Source organism: Bison bison, unplaced genomic scaffold (genome assembly GCF_000754665.1).
Source record: "Bison bison bison isolate TAMUID 2011002044 unplaced genomic scaffold, Bison_UMD1.0 scf7180017864239, whole genome shotgun sequence".
Classification (NCBI taxonomy): Eukaryota; Metazoa; Chordata; class Mammalia; order Artiodactyla; family Bovidae; genus Bison; species Bison bison.
The window spans coordinates 4481771-4496092 of NW_011494811.1; the positions used below are offsets into that span (position 1 = coordinate 4481771).

The 14322-nt window shown below is 40.4% G+C and overlaps 2 protein-coding genes across 3 annotated transcripts in view; both read right to left on the reverse strand.

Moving 5' to 3' along the window:
• The window catches only part of FAM71D (family with sequence similarity 71, member D), a 33982-nt gene extending 32309 nt beyond the window's left edge, over positions 1–1673 (reverse strand). The window contains exon 1 of the mRNA XM_010846737.1: positions 1536–1673. The gene's annotated coding sequence lies outside the window, so the exon portion shown is untranslated. The remainder of the gene's footprint in view (positions 1–1535) is intronic.
• An 8550-nt stretch (positions 1674–10223) lies between these two features.
• GPHN (gephyrin) overlaps positions 10224–14322 on the reverse strand; it is a 533352-nt gene continuing 529253 nt past the window's right edge. For both annotated transcript variants that reach the window (XM_010846738.1, XM_010846740.1), the window contains 2 exons: positions 12333–12429; positions 10224–11222 (listed from right to left, as the gene is read on the reverse strand). In XM_010846738.1, coding sequence (XP_010845040.1) covers positions 11089–11222; positions 12333–12429 — 231 coding nt within the window. In that variant the 3' untranslated portion in view covers positions 10224–11088. The remainder of the gene's footprint in view (positions 11223–12332; positions 12430–14322) is intronic.

Sequence of the window (14322 nt, forward strand, 5' to 3'; positions counted from 1 at the left end):
TCTCCAATGCATGAAAGTGAAAAGTGAAAGTGAAGTCGCTCAGTCGTGTCCGACTCTTAGCGACCCCATGGACTGCAGCCCACCAGGCTCCTCGGTTCATGGGATTTTCCAGGCAAGAGTACTGGAGTGAGGTGCCATTGCCTTCTCCGATATTGTAAAGTAAAAAATAAGAATAAAAAAAATAATTAGTGCTTTATCCCCTCAGTTTTTCTTGTTTCTCTTTTTAGTTCCAGTTAAGTGGAGATTAATTCAGCAGATAGTTAAATCAGGTTGTACTTTTCTGCAGAACTATAGTACAGATTTTCATCTGAAAAGTATTGTTGGCTACTTTTAGTAAAACAAAACAGATTCCAAACTAAATCTGATTACAGACCAGAAACCAATGCCAGGATTTTAATGGGGAAACCAAGCACAGAGAAGCAATGAGAAATTGTAACATTTCAGGGATGGAATTACTTCAGCTTTGCTCTAGACTTCCATGATGTCACTAGGACCTCCCCCATCTGGGTAATGTTTCAAGAAAGACCAAGGCCCTATTAGTGCTAAAAATAGTATAGCTATAAGGTCTCTTCACCCTGTGATGGTGATGATGATGTGGTTATTGGTTACTGGGAAATTTCTGGACGTTTGACAGCTTGAGTTTTAATGGAAATTGGGAAGTGGAGAGAGTGGGAGCCAATGTGGAAGTGGTTTTGGTAGTTCTTCTGACCACTGAAATCAGAGAGGGTTTCTATAAATGTCCCTGAAAATGTTCTACGTGTTGGCTGCTTACTACTTTCATGGAGGCTTTGCCCTACCCTCACTGGCATTTTATTCTAAAACATTTTCAAAGCTGCACCAAAGCTGAAAGAATTCCACAGTGAACACCCAGGTACTGACATGTAGATTCTCCTGTCTTTTCCTTGTGTGAGTGTTGTTTCTGTAATTATGTGAAAGCTCTTGAATGATAGGTTTACCTGTCACATATTGGAGCTGGTCTCTGTAATACTACTCGGCGCTTGGAGATTCATTCCTTGTAGCACTTTGAAGCAAAGCATTTACTTAGATTTCCCCCCAAGATTCTTAACACAGTAATAAACACATTTTTAGATTGGTCCATCAAAATCCTAGGTTGCAATTGTAGTTGAATCTGAGATGATCTAACTGTTATGGGCCCCCTCTCTTCTGACAATGTGGCTCCAACGAACCTTTCAGCTTTGAACAGAAAAACCCTTTGTTCCAGATCTCTCCCATTTGAATGATCTAAAACGACTATCTCCATAAACTCATTCAATTCAGTCACTTGTGGGAGAAAACCAGGGTAACAGTTTGAAAAATCAGAATTTAACAATCATCCAGAAAACTTGTTTTAAACAAAGTCTCAAATTATGTTTAAGAAGTTCAACAGGTATTAAGAATCTGAGATTTCTTGTTTGTTCCAGTTGAAACCAGAAGGAAATGAAACTATAAAGGAAAAGGCAAAGACGGAAAGAGGGTAGACATTTTGTTCTCCCTCAGGTTCACACTAAAGTAGCCGGAAGCAGGCAGTCACTTACTGTGGAGAAGTGAGGATGAATTAGATCTCTGGAGATCTCCTGGATGTCTACTAGGAGAATAGTCTCCAAATAGCACGTTTTCAACTCTTCTCACATTTCTTTGGCAGAAGGTGCTTTCAGTCTACTGGGCAGGCAACTAACCACTTAGTAAAGAACACAGGAGGCCAGGCTGCCCTGGCATTGTTCTCAGGCTCCCGCATCATAAACAGCTGACATGTCTCTGAAGTAAGAGCAGAGCAGCCCTGAAAGTAGCCCCTGGGCTTAGATGTGGCCAGCACTCCTGGGGAGCCCGCACAGCTCCAGAGCTGCAGTTCTAGTTGCTGTGTGAAGATTTCAGAGGCTTCCTGGAGAGAGAAGACCACTTAGTCACAGGATCACCACGGAAAAGACACCGTACGGAGGAGTTGAAAACACTATCATTTATCATTCAAGTGATAATTTGTCCTTCGATCTAACTACATCCCAATTTTCAGAGACCTTAAACATACTAATATTTAGGTCACTTTGAGCTTCTGTGAAGAAAAACTTCAAAAGAAGGTGATATTCTTAGAGGGCAGAAGCCTCTTTATACCTCAGTTCAGTTTAGTCTCTCAGTTGTGTCCAACTCTTTGTGATCCCATGAACTGCAGCACGCCAGACCTCCCTGTCTATCACCAACTCCCAGAGTTTACTCAGACTCATGTCTATCGAGCTGGTGATGCCATCCAGCCATCTCATCCTCTGTCGTCCCCTTTTCCTTCCGCCTTCAATCTTTCCCAGCATCGGGGGTCTTTTCCAATGAGTCAACTCTTCACATGAGGTGGCCAAAGTATTGGAGTTTCAGCTTTAGCATCAGTCCTTCCAATGAACACCCAGGACTGATCTCCTTTATGATGGACTGGTTGGATCTCCTTGCAGTCCAAGGGACTCTCAAGAGTCTTCTCCAACACCACAGTTCAAAAGCATCAATTCTTTAGCACTCAGCTTTCTTTATAGTCCAACTTTCACATCCATACATGACCACTGGAAAAACCAGTGTTTTTCCTTTGTTGGAAAAATAATGTTTCCGCTTTTTAATAGGCTGTCTAGGTTGGTCATAACTTTTCTTCCAAGGAGTAAGCATCTTTTACTTTCATAAAGCATCTTTATACCTCAGCTTCTAGTACATTCTGACCCAGGCTGTGGCAGGCACCCAACCCAGCAATTGTTTGTTGGATGAACGAATGAATGTAATGAAGCACACGGCATCTCTCTCTGAAGATCTCCTCCCTCTTGAAGAAACATGATTATTTGTCTTTGCTTTTCTGTGTGGCTTTCCTGTCAGACTGTCCTTCTTCACCTTTGCGTTATGGTTGAGGGCTGCAGGTGCTCACCCGTCTAGCCACCTGCTCACCTGCTCCTGAGGATGGAAGAGCGTAAGTGGGATAGTAACCAATCACTCAGGACTGGAGGGTGTTACCTCGGTGAATTCGCTTCACTTGGGTCACCATATTGCAGGCTCAAACACTTGCTTTGCACAGAGAACATTCAGTCTCTCAGAATAAATATCATCTGAGTTTTTGAGTGGATAATAGGGTTCCTATTTCCTTAAGAACTGTTTAACTTCCATTTGGGACCAGGTGCTGGGGTCAGGGAGATTACAGCATCTACTCCCATAGGATATATATCGGGGCAGCTTTCCCAGAATTGAGGACTGGATGTATCATTGGGGTGTCTACTGGTAATATCTTTCCATGTATAACTGGCTCAGTCTGCCAACAAGGACAGCCTCTTCATGTGCGAGATCAAAGGATTTCCTGTTATTTTTGCCTCAGACACTCCCTTTCCTGCTTCTATCCTGAATGTCCTCTTCTGGATGGACAAACTCTTCTTCTAATTGTATGAGTATCATTGGCTAGATTTCTTGTCACTCATTTCTTCATTCAGCATATTTGTTGCATGATCACTGGCCATTTTCTGTGCTTCCTGCATCAGGGCCAGGAAACATTTTTGCATAAATCTGATCTCACCTCTTCCATGTTGTTGTTACTAATTCTGATGTCTTGATGAAATGCTTCCTTTCTCACTTCCTTTTTTTTTTTCCTAACAATATCTTAAAAACGTCAAGAAACAGCAAAGGAGGGAAATAAAAATCATGGTATGTTTTAAATATTCATCTTTAAAAATTAATGTTTTCTAACATGCACAGAGTACTAAATCATACTTACAACTGTCCTTGGAGATGATGCCATAGTTCTGAGTTCGAGGAACTCTGCTGAAGTGAGGTCCGTGCCAATTAGCCTTCTGCCCTTGTCCCTCATGAGATGTGCCCGCTTGCTCATGCCTGCGTGGGGTCCCCTCTGCTGCATGCTCTAAGCATGGGATATGAAGTTTTCTTTTCAGCTTCTGTCTCTGGCTCCCTGCTGAGTACTATCCAAGGTCACTTCTGTCGGTAAGTTTAGTGACGAGTACCTACTATTTCCTAGGCACCCTGTCAAGCTGGGGCTATAGAGGTGAACAGTCTCTGCCATCAAGTGGAGGAGGGGTGGTGCCAACGGGGTGCAGTGAGAAGTGGAAGCACAGAGACGGGCCACTGAGTCCAATCTGGGGATTTAGGGAAGGGTTTCTGGAAGAGTTAGTGTCCAAGGTTAATCTTGAAAGATTAGCAGCCTGAGCAAAGGCACTGAGGCATAAAATGACACGGCTTGAAGGGGAAACTGCAAATGGTTTGGTGTTAAGTGAAGCGGGAGGGGGAAAATGAATGTGGATGACGGAGGGGCTAGATCATGGAGGACTTTAACTGCCCCGACTGGGGCTTGGACTTCATTTGTTGCAGCAGTTTTCTCATAAGGAGTTTTAGTACAGAGAGATTTATGCTCTGGATCAATCACTTTGGTAGCAGCGTGAAGGGTGAATTCGGGGAGGGCGATTCCAGAGGCGTACAGATGAAGATGGTAGCAGTGGGACTAGAAATGAGTGGGTTAATGTAGGAACTATTAGTAGAGTTGACAGAACTTAGTGACTAATCAGATGTGGGAAGTGAGAAGAAAGAATGACTCAGAGGTTTCTGGTTTGGGAAACTTGGGTAAATGGTGGTGCCATTAACCAGGAAATAAAATACAGGCAGAGGAACAGGTGTAGGAGGCAGGGAGGGTGGGTTCCGTGTGTGCAGGAGCCCCTGTCTAGAGTGGGGCCTTGTATTCAACAGGTGTTTACTAAATAAGTCTTGTTTTCTTTTTAAACCTTCAGCGGCTTCCCATGCTATCAGGCTATTTGACATATATCATAACACCCAAGAGCCTATACACGTGTGGGCATGATCTCGCTTCATCCTGGCTTCAGTTGTCTCCAGCTATATTTTATATCCCGCCCCCTCCCTCATCATGCTTCAGTCTCCTTTCTGGAGTTGTATTCTTTAAGCCCTTTCCTCTGCCTGAATGCTTTTCTCTCAGTTAACATGAGGTGCTTATTTTCTGCTCTGAGCTCAAATATCACCTGCTTAGAGAACCCTTTCCTCAGTTCCTGGACAAGTGACTGCCTCCCAGCGCCAAATCCACCACTGTATTCCACAGTGCTGAATACAGAGCTGGGGCTGGAACTGGGAGCTGGGGCTGGAACTCAGCTAACTACATTTCTCTTTTTTCTTTGCCAGCTGGCTTCCTGCTAGGTTCAACAATAGGTTGCATTAGACTACAGGGAACTTGGAAAGCAGAGGGTGGGAAGAAGGGACTTATGTTCCTTCCGGATTGTTTTTTGATTCTCTGCGTGTCACCCTGGCAATGGCAACTGGTTCTAGCTATTCAACATCTGGGCAGTGCCCTTTCCTTGGAGGGTTGAGCCCTACCTCCCAGGGATCTGACCTATGAGCTTCCAGATTCTGATAATGCTAACCTTTTCCTCCTATCTCCCCAGCCCTAGCTGTGCTATCTGCTTCCCATAGTTATTATCTCTGACATCTCAGAGTTTCCTTTGTGCTTTTCCAGATGTCCAACACAAATTTAACTTAGTGCTCCTACACTGAAGTCTCAGTGTGAGTTCTGCCTTTCTTAACTGCTGGACCCTGACACTACTGAAGATGATTCAGGCCTCCATCCAGCTACTTTCTAACATATAACAGGATTTTCTTCATAGACTTCTCATAATCTGTATTTACATTTTTTTTGCTTTTTCATCATGTCTCCTTTTGGATACTAGAGTTTTTGTCTCATTTATTATTGTATTCCTGGAGTCTATCATGGAGTCTGGCATACTGTAGGAACTTAATATATGCTTGTTAAAGAAATTATTGAATTATTACAAAAGACTACAGGAGAAATATTGCTGACTGTAAAAAAATAGCCAGACTTGAGCAATTTTTTAACCTCTTGGTTAAAAAATTAATGAACTCTATAATAATGCAACTCTATAACAGAGAGTGGAGGCCCATGCTTCTTATAAGGCTGTTAGAATACAATGCATTATTTAACACAGATCTATCATCATTGGGATAACAAGATACACAATTTATTTTCTTTGAATTTTATACTTACATAAATCCCCACTTTCTATAACTAGGAATGATAATAACTTACCTATTAGGGTTTCATGAAGATCAGGAGTTAGTTATGGGTTAGATCCAGAAAGTTTTGTTGGTTAGAAAATAACTTCAAAAATAAAAGCCAACCAAAGAATCAACTTGTTGTAACATGCAACATCACTTAATAGCATTTATTTTACAATCTTTTATTTAAATATCAACTATAATACTAAGACAATCAATCATAATATGCCATATATGCATAATTCTAAAATGTTCAGTTGCTCAATCGTGTCCAACTGTTTGCAACCCCATGGACTGCAGAACACCAGGCTTCCCGGTCCTTCACCATCTTCCAGAGCTTGCTCAAACTCATGTCCATCGAGTCAGTGATGCCATCCAACCATCTCATCCTCTGTCGTCCCCTTGTCGTCCTGCCTTCAATCTTTCCCAGTATCAGGGTCTTTTCTAATGAGTCAGCTCTTCACATCAGGTGGCCAAAGAATTGAAGCTTCAGTTTCAGCATCAGTCTTCCTAATGAATATTGAGGACTGATTTCCTTTAGGATGGACTGGTTTAATCTCCTTGCAGTCCAAGGGACTCTCAAGAGTCTTCTGCAACACCACATTCAAAAGCATGATGGTCCAACTCTCACATCCATACATGACCACTGGAAAAACCATAGCCTTGACTAGATGGACATTTATTGGCAAAGTAATGTCTCTGCTTTTTAATGTGCTGTCTAGGTTGGTCATAGTTTTTCTTCCAAGGAGCAAGCGTCTTTTAACTTCATGGCTGCAGTCACCATCTGCACTGATTTTAGAGCCCAAGAAATAAAGTCTGTCACTGTTTCCATTGTTTCCCCATCTATTTGCCATGAAGTGATGGGACTGAATGCCATGATCTTCGTTTTTTGAATGTTGAGTTTTAAGCCAGTTTTTTCATTCTCTTCTTTTACCTTCATCAAGATGCTCTTCATTTCCTCTTCGCTTTCTGCCATAAGGGTGATGTCATCTGCATATCTGAGGTTATTGATATTTCTCCTGGCAATGTTGATTCCAACCTGTGCTTCATCCAGCCTGGCATTTGGCATTCTAAATTAATTTTGCTCAAATAAATGCAAATAGATTATATGACATGGACTTTCCCTGTGCCAAGTGGAACAATCGATCTTTAACTTTACAATTAAATTTGCCTTGAATCTACTTCAAATGTGTATTTTATTATTTTTTTTACCTTCTCTAACCCAGAAGGAAGAATGTTCCTTTCCTTCTCCAGCCTAAATGGGCCATCAGGATCCTTAAATGCAACTCTTCCTTCCTCTTCTTTCTCCACCTGGAACCGTACTCTCAGATTTTTAATATGCCCACTACTATTGTTTCTCCTTTCTCAGAACTCACAAACAAAAATCTTTCCCCATCTTGTTACTGGTTCAAGCCACCATGCTGTGCCTGTCTTTCTTTTCTCATGCCCACGTTTCAAATAATTCAGTCATGATTTCTATTTTGCTATCTGGTTTTTGCCTTTCACTCAGGATTGAAATTGCACTCTTGTAGCTCACAAATGATTGCCTGATCAGTAGATTCTTTTGAGCTCTCATCCTTCTTGACATTTCTTTTTGACAGTTGATTATTCTTCCTGGTGACTCAGAGGTAAAGAATCTGTCTGCAATGCAGGAGACCTGGGTTCCATCCCTGGGTCGGGAAGATCTCCTGGAGAAGGAAATGGTTACCCACTCCAGAATTCCATGGGCAGAGTGGCCTGGTAGGCTACAGTCAATGGGGTTGCAAAGAGTCGGACACGACCTAGCAACTAACACACATCCTTCCTTCTTGAAACTCTCTTCCCTGGTTTTGGGATATTACAGCACCCTGTTTCATCTGTTCTACAGTTTTTCCTTTCATTCCATTCATGGCTTTTTCCAGCAACACTCCAAAATAAGATGCTCCACAAGCCTGTCCTGTTGGCAAGTCCTTTTTTGATAAACTTTCCTATTTACTCTTACATTTCAAATATCACCTTTACATGAGTGATCCCCAAGATTACATTCAGCCAGCATCTCTTTTGTGAAATCCTAACCTATATTTTCAAATGCCAACAGGACATGGCGACCTTAGTGCTCCTCTAGCATCTCAAACACACGTCTAAACTTAGCAGCTCCTGCAGAAAATCCACTTCTCTGACTTTATTTTTTGGTTAATTGTTGAACATGTTCCCAGTCAGCCATGACAAGAGACTGTGAATCATGTCTTCTTTGTCTAACTTCCTTTCCTAAACTTTCCATCACTTATAAAATTCTTTCGATTTTTCCTGTTCAAAGGTGCTTTCAGCTGTCATGACCTTCCCATCACCATCATCTCCACCACTATAGTTAAGGCTGTCATCACTCCTCACCTGCACAATCACGATCAGTTCTTAATTGGTGTCTCTCTTCAGTTTTTCCCCCAATCCAGTCTATCCTATTCAATGCTGCCAGAGCAAATTTTCCCAAAAAAAAAAAAAAAAGGCTCTGATCCTAATACTTCCCTGATGAAGAATCTCTAATGGTCTAATTGTCTCTAGATAATCTAGACTCCTTACCCTGGCACTTGAGAACTTCATAGTATGAGCCTCAAACATGTACTTTTTGGTCTTACAAATATATCAGTTTTCTGTTTCTATGGCTGAGTTTTTAGGAATATGGTTTCTGAAGCCAGATTGTTAAGTCTGAATCCTGGCTCCTCCTCTTATTAGCTGTGTCACCATGGACAAGTTCCTTAACCTCTCTGTGCCTCAGTTTTCTCCTTATAATAGGAAGAGTAACAGCGTTGCTGTGAAAATGAAACATATGAACACTTAGAAAAGTGAATGGCACATAGTGAGCTCTGTATAATGTGTTTCATGGAACAAATAGTTACATACGCCTACACTTATGTACATATGTCAGAAACTCTAAGGATTTGGGGATGTCAGTAAACAAAACAAACAAAAATCATTGCCCTTGTGGGTCCTACATTCTGTAATAAAAATAAAAATTATTATTAATTATACATAATTCTATTTTTGGAATCCCCTCTTTCTGCATTATTTTTACCCCTTGAAATCTTAAAAGGTTCCCATCCGAACACCTCCAACTCTTTAAATCTGAGTTACATGAACAGCATTTATCGCATTCTACAATTCTATCATGTACTATGAAACAGCAAACACATCAAATATTATGCTTACTTGCACACATTTTTTAAATCTTTCTTGACAGAGTATAATGTCAGCTTTATCCCTATTCATCCTTGTAAAACTCAAGCACACAGTACATGGTTCATAGATGTTTCTTGGATGAATGGAGGTAAAGAACTCTTTGCATGGGTTTTCATTTGACCTCAATTGACCTTATCTTTTTAAATTGAAAATATACATTTAAAATATAGAACCTTTTATTTTCAACTTTGGAAATATCTAGTATCACTATCAAATATTTATTGTTCACAACTTGACTTTATTCATCACCACCATTTAGCTTCTGGTTCACTAGTAAACTAAGTTTGTTGTTTGGTTCACTAACTATACTCTACAGCATGTTAATGTCCCAGGTTACCACTGTTTGAAAAGTGCCCTTAAGTTTTTGTTAAAGAAGACATGTGGACAGCATATATTTTAATTGTTGTATTTTCTGTGATCATACAGATTTTCCCCATTTCTTACTTCTGATCATGATAAAAAAAAGTCCAGGTACTCATTGGAAATTTTTTGGTTCATTACTTATTTTCCCTCCTATTCCAAAAAACTGTAGATGTTTGATTTGTTTCTATGACATCTGAAATAAAAATTTAGTTTCTCCAGCTATGGCTGGGAAGACCAGCGAACAACTGCAGGTTCTTCCCTACTTTCTTAGTCTATATTTGTACAATGCTACAGTAATATATAGACTGATGCTGCTAAGTCACTTCAGTCGTGTCCGACTCTGTGCGACCCCATAGATGGCAACCCACTAGGCTCCCCCATCTCTGGGATTCTCCAGGCAAGAACACTGGAGTGGGTTGCCATTTCCTTCTCCAATGCATGAGAGTGAAAAGTGAAAGTGAAGTCGCTCAGTTGTTTAAAAAAAACTCCTTTATACCACTTCACCTTGCTAAGCCATCTTAACTACTGCTTTTATCCAAGCAGCACCCCATCAGAATGGCATGATAATCTTCTCTCTCTTCTTCTAAATAACAAGGCCAACACAATGGATTTTAAATAATGACCAAGGATTTTTTTTATTCATTAAGTTTCAGTATCATTACAGAAAATGTTATGGTACAGAGTTGTTTAACATTGTTTTTTCTTTGCTCTTGATTTCCACATGAATGCTGGTAACACTAATATCTGTACAAGATCAGTCTTTGATTTTATTTTTTGTTCTGTACAATTTTAAATGTATTGGTTAAAAAGGCTGTCAGCACTTAAGGAAGCATTTTTTCCCCCAGTTTGTTTGTTCAAATAAAAGGTATCCAGTTACTGCCCAAGAGTACTGTGCCACGAGGCTACTGGGACGAGAGACGCTCCTCCCCGGACGCTCTGCGGGGATGGCGCTCCTTGAGGCAGGGCGGGCCGCCACCCAGTCACTCTTTGTTTGGCACTGTGCACATAAACACGAGATACATGATAAAGAACAAGCAGAAGCTCTCCGTAAAGCAGTTATGAAGCGTACTAAGAAGGGAAATTCAAGTGTTGCCTACGCTAGTATAAATAAGCAGACAGCCTTGATTTAAGAGCATAAGTAGTTGTATTTTAAAGATGAGAAAAACACAAGTTCTGCAGGCACCTACCGCTGTCTACTAAAAGCTATCGCTATCAGACCTAGCATTGAACACACAAAGCAATTTGCAAGAAAGGAAAAATTTGCTTTGATATAATCAGAATAGAGTTGTCTGTTAAGATTTATTTTTAGGTGTTTTTTTCTTTAAAAGGTATTTAAATTTTTTTGAAATATAGTTCAAGATGTTGACTATACAGATTAACTTTTATCCAAATCAGAAAAACTAGCTGTGCCGTTGCATATTACAGGATACAGTCAATGATATGTGGACATGCATCAAAGCTTTCTCCCACTGGTGACCATCATAGCCGTCCGATGACCATGACGTCCACCACCTCGCCCTTGTGGAGCTCCACGTACTGCTCTGTCTTTGGAGGAAGCATCAATAATCCGTTGGCGCTGCGCATGCTCATCAGACGGCTGCTCATCTGATTACCTAGGAGGAAATGCCTTATTACAGCGGCAGCAGCATCACAGTGTATGCACGTGGAGCCCTTGTAGTTCTTCTCAAAATAAAAACTGACGAACAGAAACACAGGTCTTCAAGAGGAAGAAAGATGATCCGACTTCCCAGATTCTTTTTCAGGTGACCTAGCTACTGTATCCTACTACCTTCTCATTGAACTTTAAAAAATAAACACTACACACTATTGTTTAAGAGACCGAAATCAAAATTTTATAGCACTGTGGAAAAGGCCACTGAATTTCTCAATTCAGGCTAACGTGTGATGTGTGTCTAAAAGAGAGGCTTTTAAAACCTATTAAAATAATTATGATAATAACAGCAGTGGCTACCATTTCTTTTGTATTTACTTAAGTACCAGACAAGGTGGTAGGCATTTTACTCAACTACTTTATTTAATTCTCGACACCTCAAAAGAGGTTAGGGAACTTGCCTATGGTCCTACTAACTAGATGGTGGCCAATTTGCAAGCAATCTCTGATGACAAAGCCCGTGTACTTACTCACTGTGCTAACTGATGTTTGCACTTAATAGGATCTTTGTTTAAATTTTTTCTGGAATTGCATCAAAAGTCAGGTAAAATATGACTAGAGAAGTTAGGGATAAAAATTTAAAGTCTACAGCAGGTAACTATAGAACTCAACTAGCAAAGTTGATTTCTGAGTCCTTAGAACTTACCAATATCTAGAGTATAGTAAAGGCTACAGAGAATCACAGTCTATTTGGGCTTTAATGTCACATTTCAGCGTGACACAGCCATAGTCCCCTCCTTTTCCTAAAACCAAAGTTGTGCTTAGAATTTACTGGTTGAACAAACAGATAAAAATCTTCTATAATTCTAGATTTGTATTTCAAACGTTTGTCTAGAAATACAGTTCCAAGGAATAACTGAACAATTATTAGTCTTTTCTACTCTTGTCCTGTTACGCCACACTGTTTAGGAATAACTTAACATCTAATCTCTCAAAAGGGAAAATGTACAATAATTACAAAATTAGGTATACTCAAGGAAGGAGGTTATATATAAATTTGTGTTTTAACAGAATGGGTGCAAAGAGATGCCTGCAGGTATGAATGACCAACCTGTGCTCTGTGCCCAAGGCAGTGGTTCTTGGTGATGCCAAGTCAGTATACACCGATGGTATTCTGGGCGAGGATCCAGTTTTACATCACATGATAACTACAGGAAAAAGAGGAAAGGAAAACAAACTCAATCACTCTTAAACTTGATCATTTCTTAAAACTACAGGGTGGTGGTGGTCGTGCAAAAAGCACAATGGACTGGGAATATCCTGGCATCCCGCGGTCTCCACCACAGCCACCTTACGTTCTTAATACAGGAAGTCCAGAGGTTGGGTTGCTCTGGTAAAAAGAGAAAAGAAGGCCAAGAAGTTGGTATTTGCAGTAGGGAAAAGGGTAGATAAAAAATACAAAGTCTGTTTTTGAAGTCTAATTTGACCTATGAATTGAGAAATTAAGGCAGATATTTTAATATTGAAAATAAAGGAGGTAGACCTCAACAAACAAGCTCAATATACATTTATCTGCCTATCCATCCATTTGTCCATCTATCCATCCATCCATCAAACAGATTTATTGAGGTGCTACTTTAGCAACTCATTCATATACTTATCTTTAATATAAAAGGGATACTTTCATTTTTTAAATTTTCACTGGAGTGCAACTAATTTACAATGTTGTGTTAGTTTCAGGTGTAAAACAAAACAAATCAGTTACACATATATCTCCTCATTTTTAGACTCATTTCCATGTAGGCCATTACAGAGTATGGAGTAGAGTTCCCTGTGCTATACAGTAGGTCCCTACTATCTTATATATACTAGATACAGAGTAGTGTGTATAGGTCATCCCAATCTTCCAATTTATCCCTTCCCTCTCCTTAATCTCTGGTGAGCTTCCCTGGTGGTTCACTGGTAAAGAACCTCTTGGCAACGCAAGAGACATGGGTTTGATCCCTGGGTTGGGAAGATTCCTTGCAGAAGGAAATGGCAACTCACTCCAGCATTTTTGCCTGGGAAATCCCACAGATAGAGATCGCAAAAGAGGTGGCTACAACTTAGCAACTAAACAACAACAACACAACCTCCTTACTCCCTGGTAATCATAAGCTTGTTTTCTACATCTGTAAGTCTATTTATGTTTTGTAGGTAAGTTCATTTGTACTTTTTTTAGGTTCCACATATAAGTGATGCCATGATATTTGTTTTTCTCTGTCTGACTTACTTAACTCAGTATGATAATCTATAGGTTTATCCATGTTGCTACAAATGGCGTTATCCCATTCTTTTTATGAAAGAGCAATATTTCACAGTGTATTAAAAAGCAGAGACATTACTTTGCCAGCAAAGGTCCATACAGTCAAAGCTATGGTTTTTCCAGTAGTCACATATGGATATGAGATTTGGACCATAAAGAAGGCTGAGTGTAGAATCGATGCTTCTGAATTGTGGTGTTGGAGGAGACTCTTGAGAGTCCCTTAAACTGCAAGGAGATCAAACTAGTCAATCCTAAAGGAAATCAATCCTGAATATTCCTTGGAAGGACTTATGCTGAAGCTGAAGCTCCAATACTTTGGCTACCTGATGCAACTCATTAGAAAAGACCCTGATGCTGGGAAAGATTGAAGGCAGGAGGAGAAGGGGACAATAGAGGACGAGATAGTTGGATGGCAAACTGACTCGATGGACATGAGTTTGAGCAAGCTCCGGGAGATGGTGATGGACAGGGAGGCCTGGCGTGCTGCAGTCCATGGGGTCGCAAAGGGCCGCACACGGCTGAGTGGCTGAACAACAATAATTATTCTAATTAGACTCTCTCTCTGGAATCTAGACTAAAATTCAATTCAAGGGTGTTTCTCCTTAATTAAATCACACTCAACTCTTTCATGTGATATTCCTTATGTTTATACGCTACTTCATATCTACTGAGGGAGTAACTTGCCCTTGTTCCTAATTTATTCTGTGCTTACCTGAGGACAAAAATCTCTGTCTTTCAACCTCTCCCCATGGGTGTGTGTTCTCCAGTTCCAAACCATAAGAACTATCGCATGGTT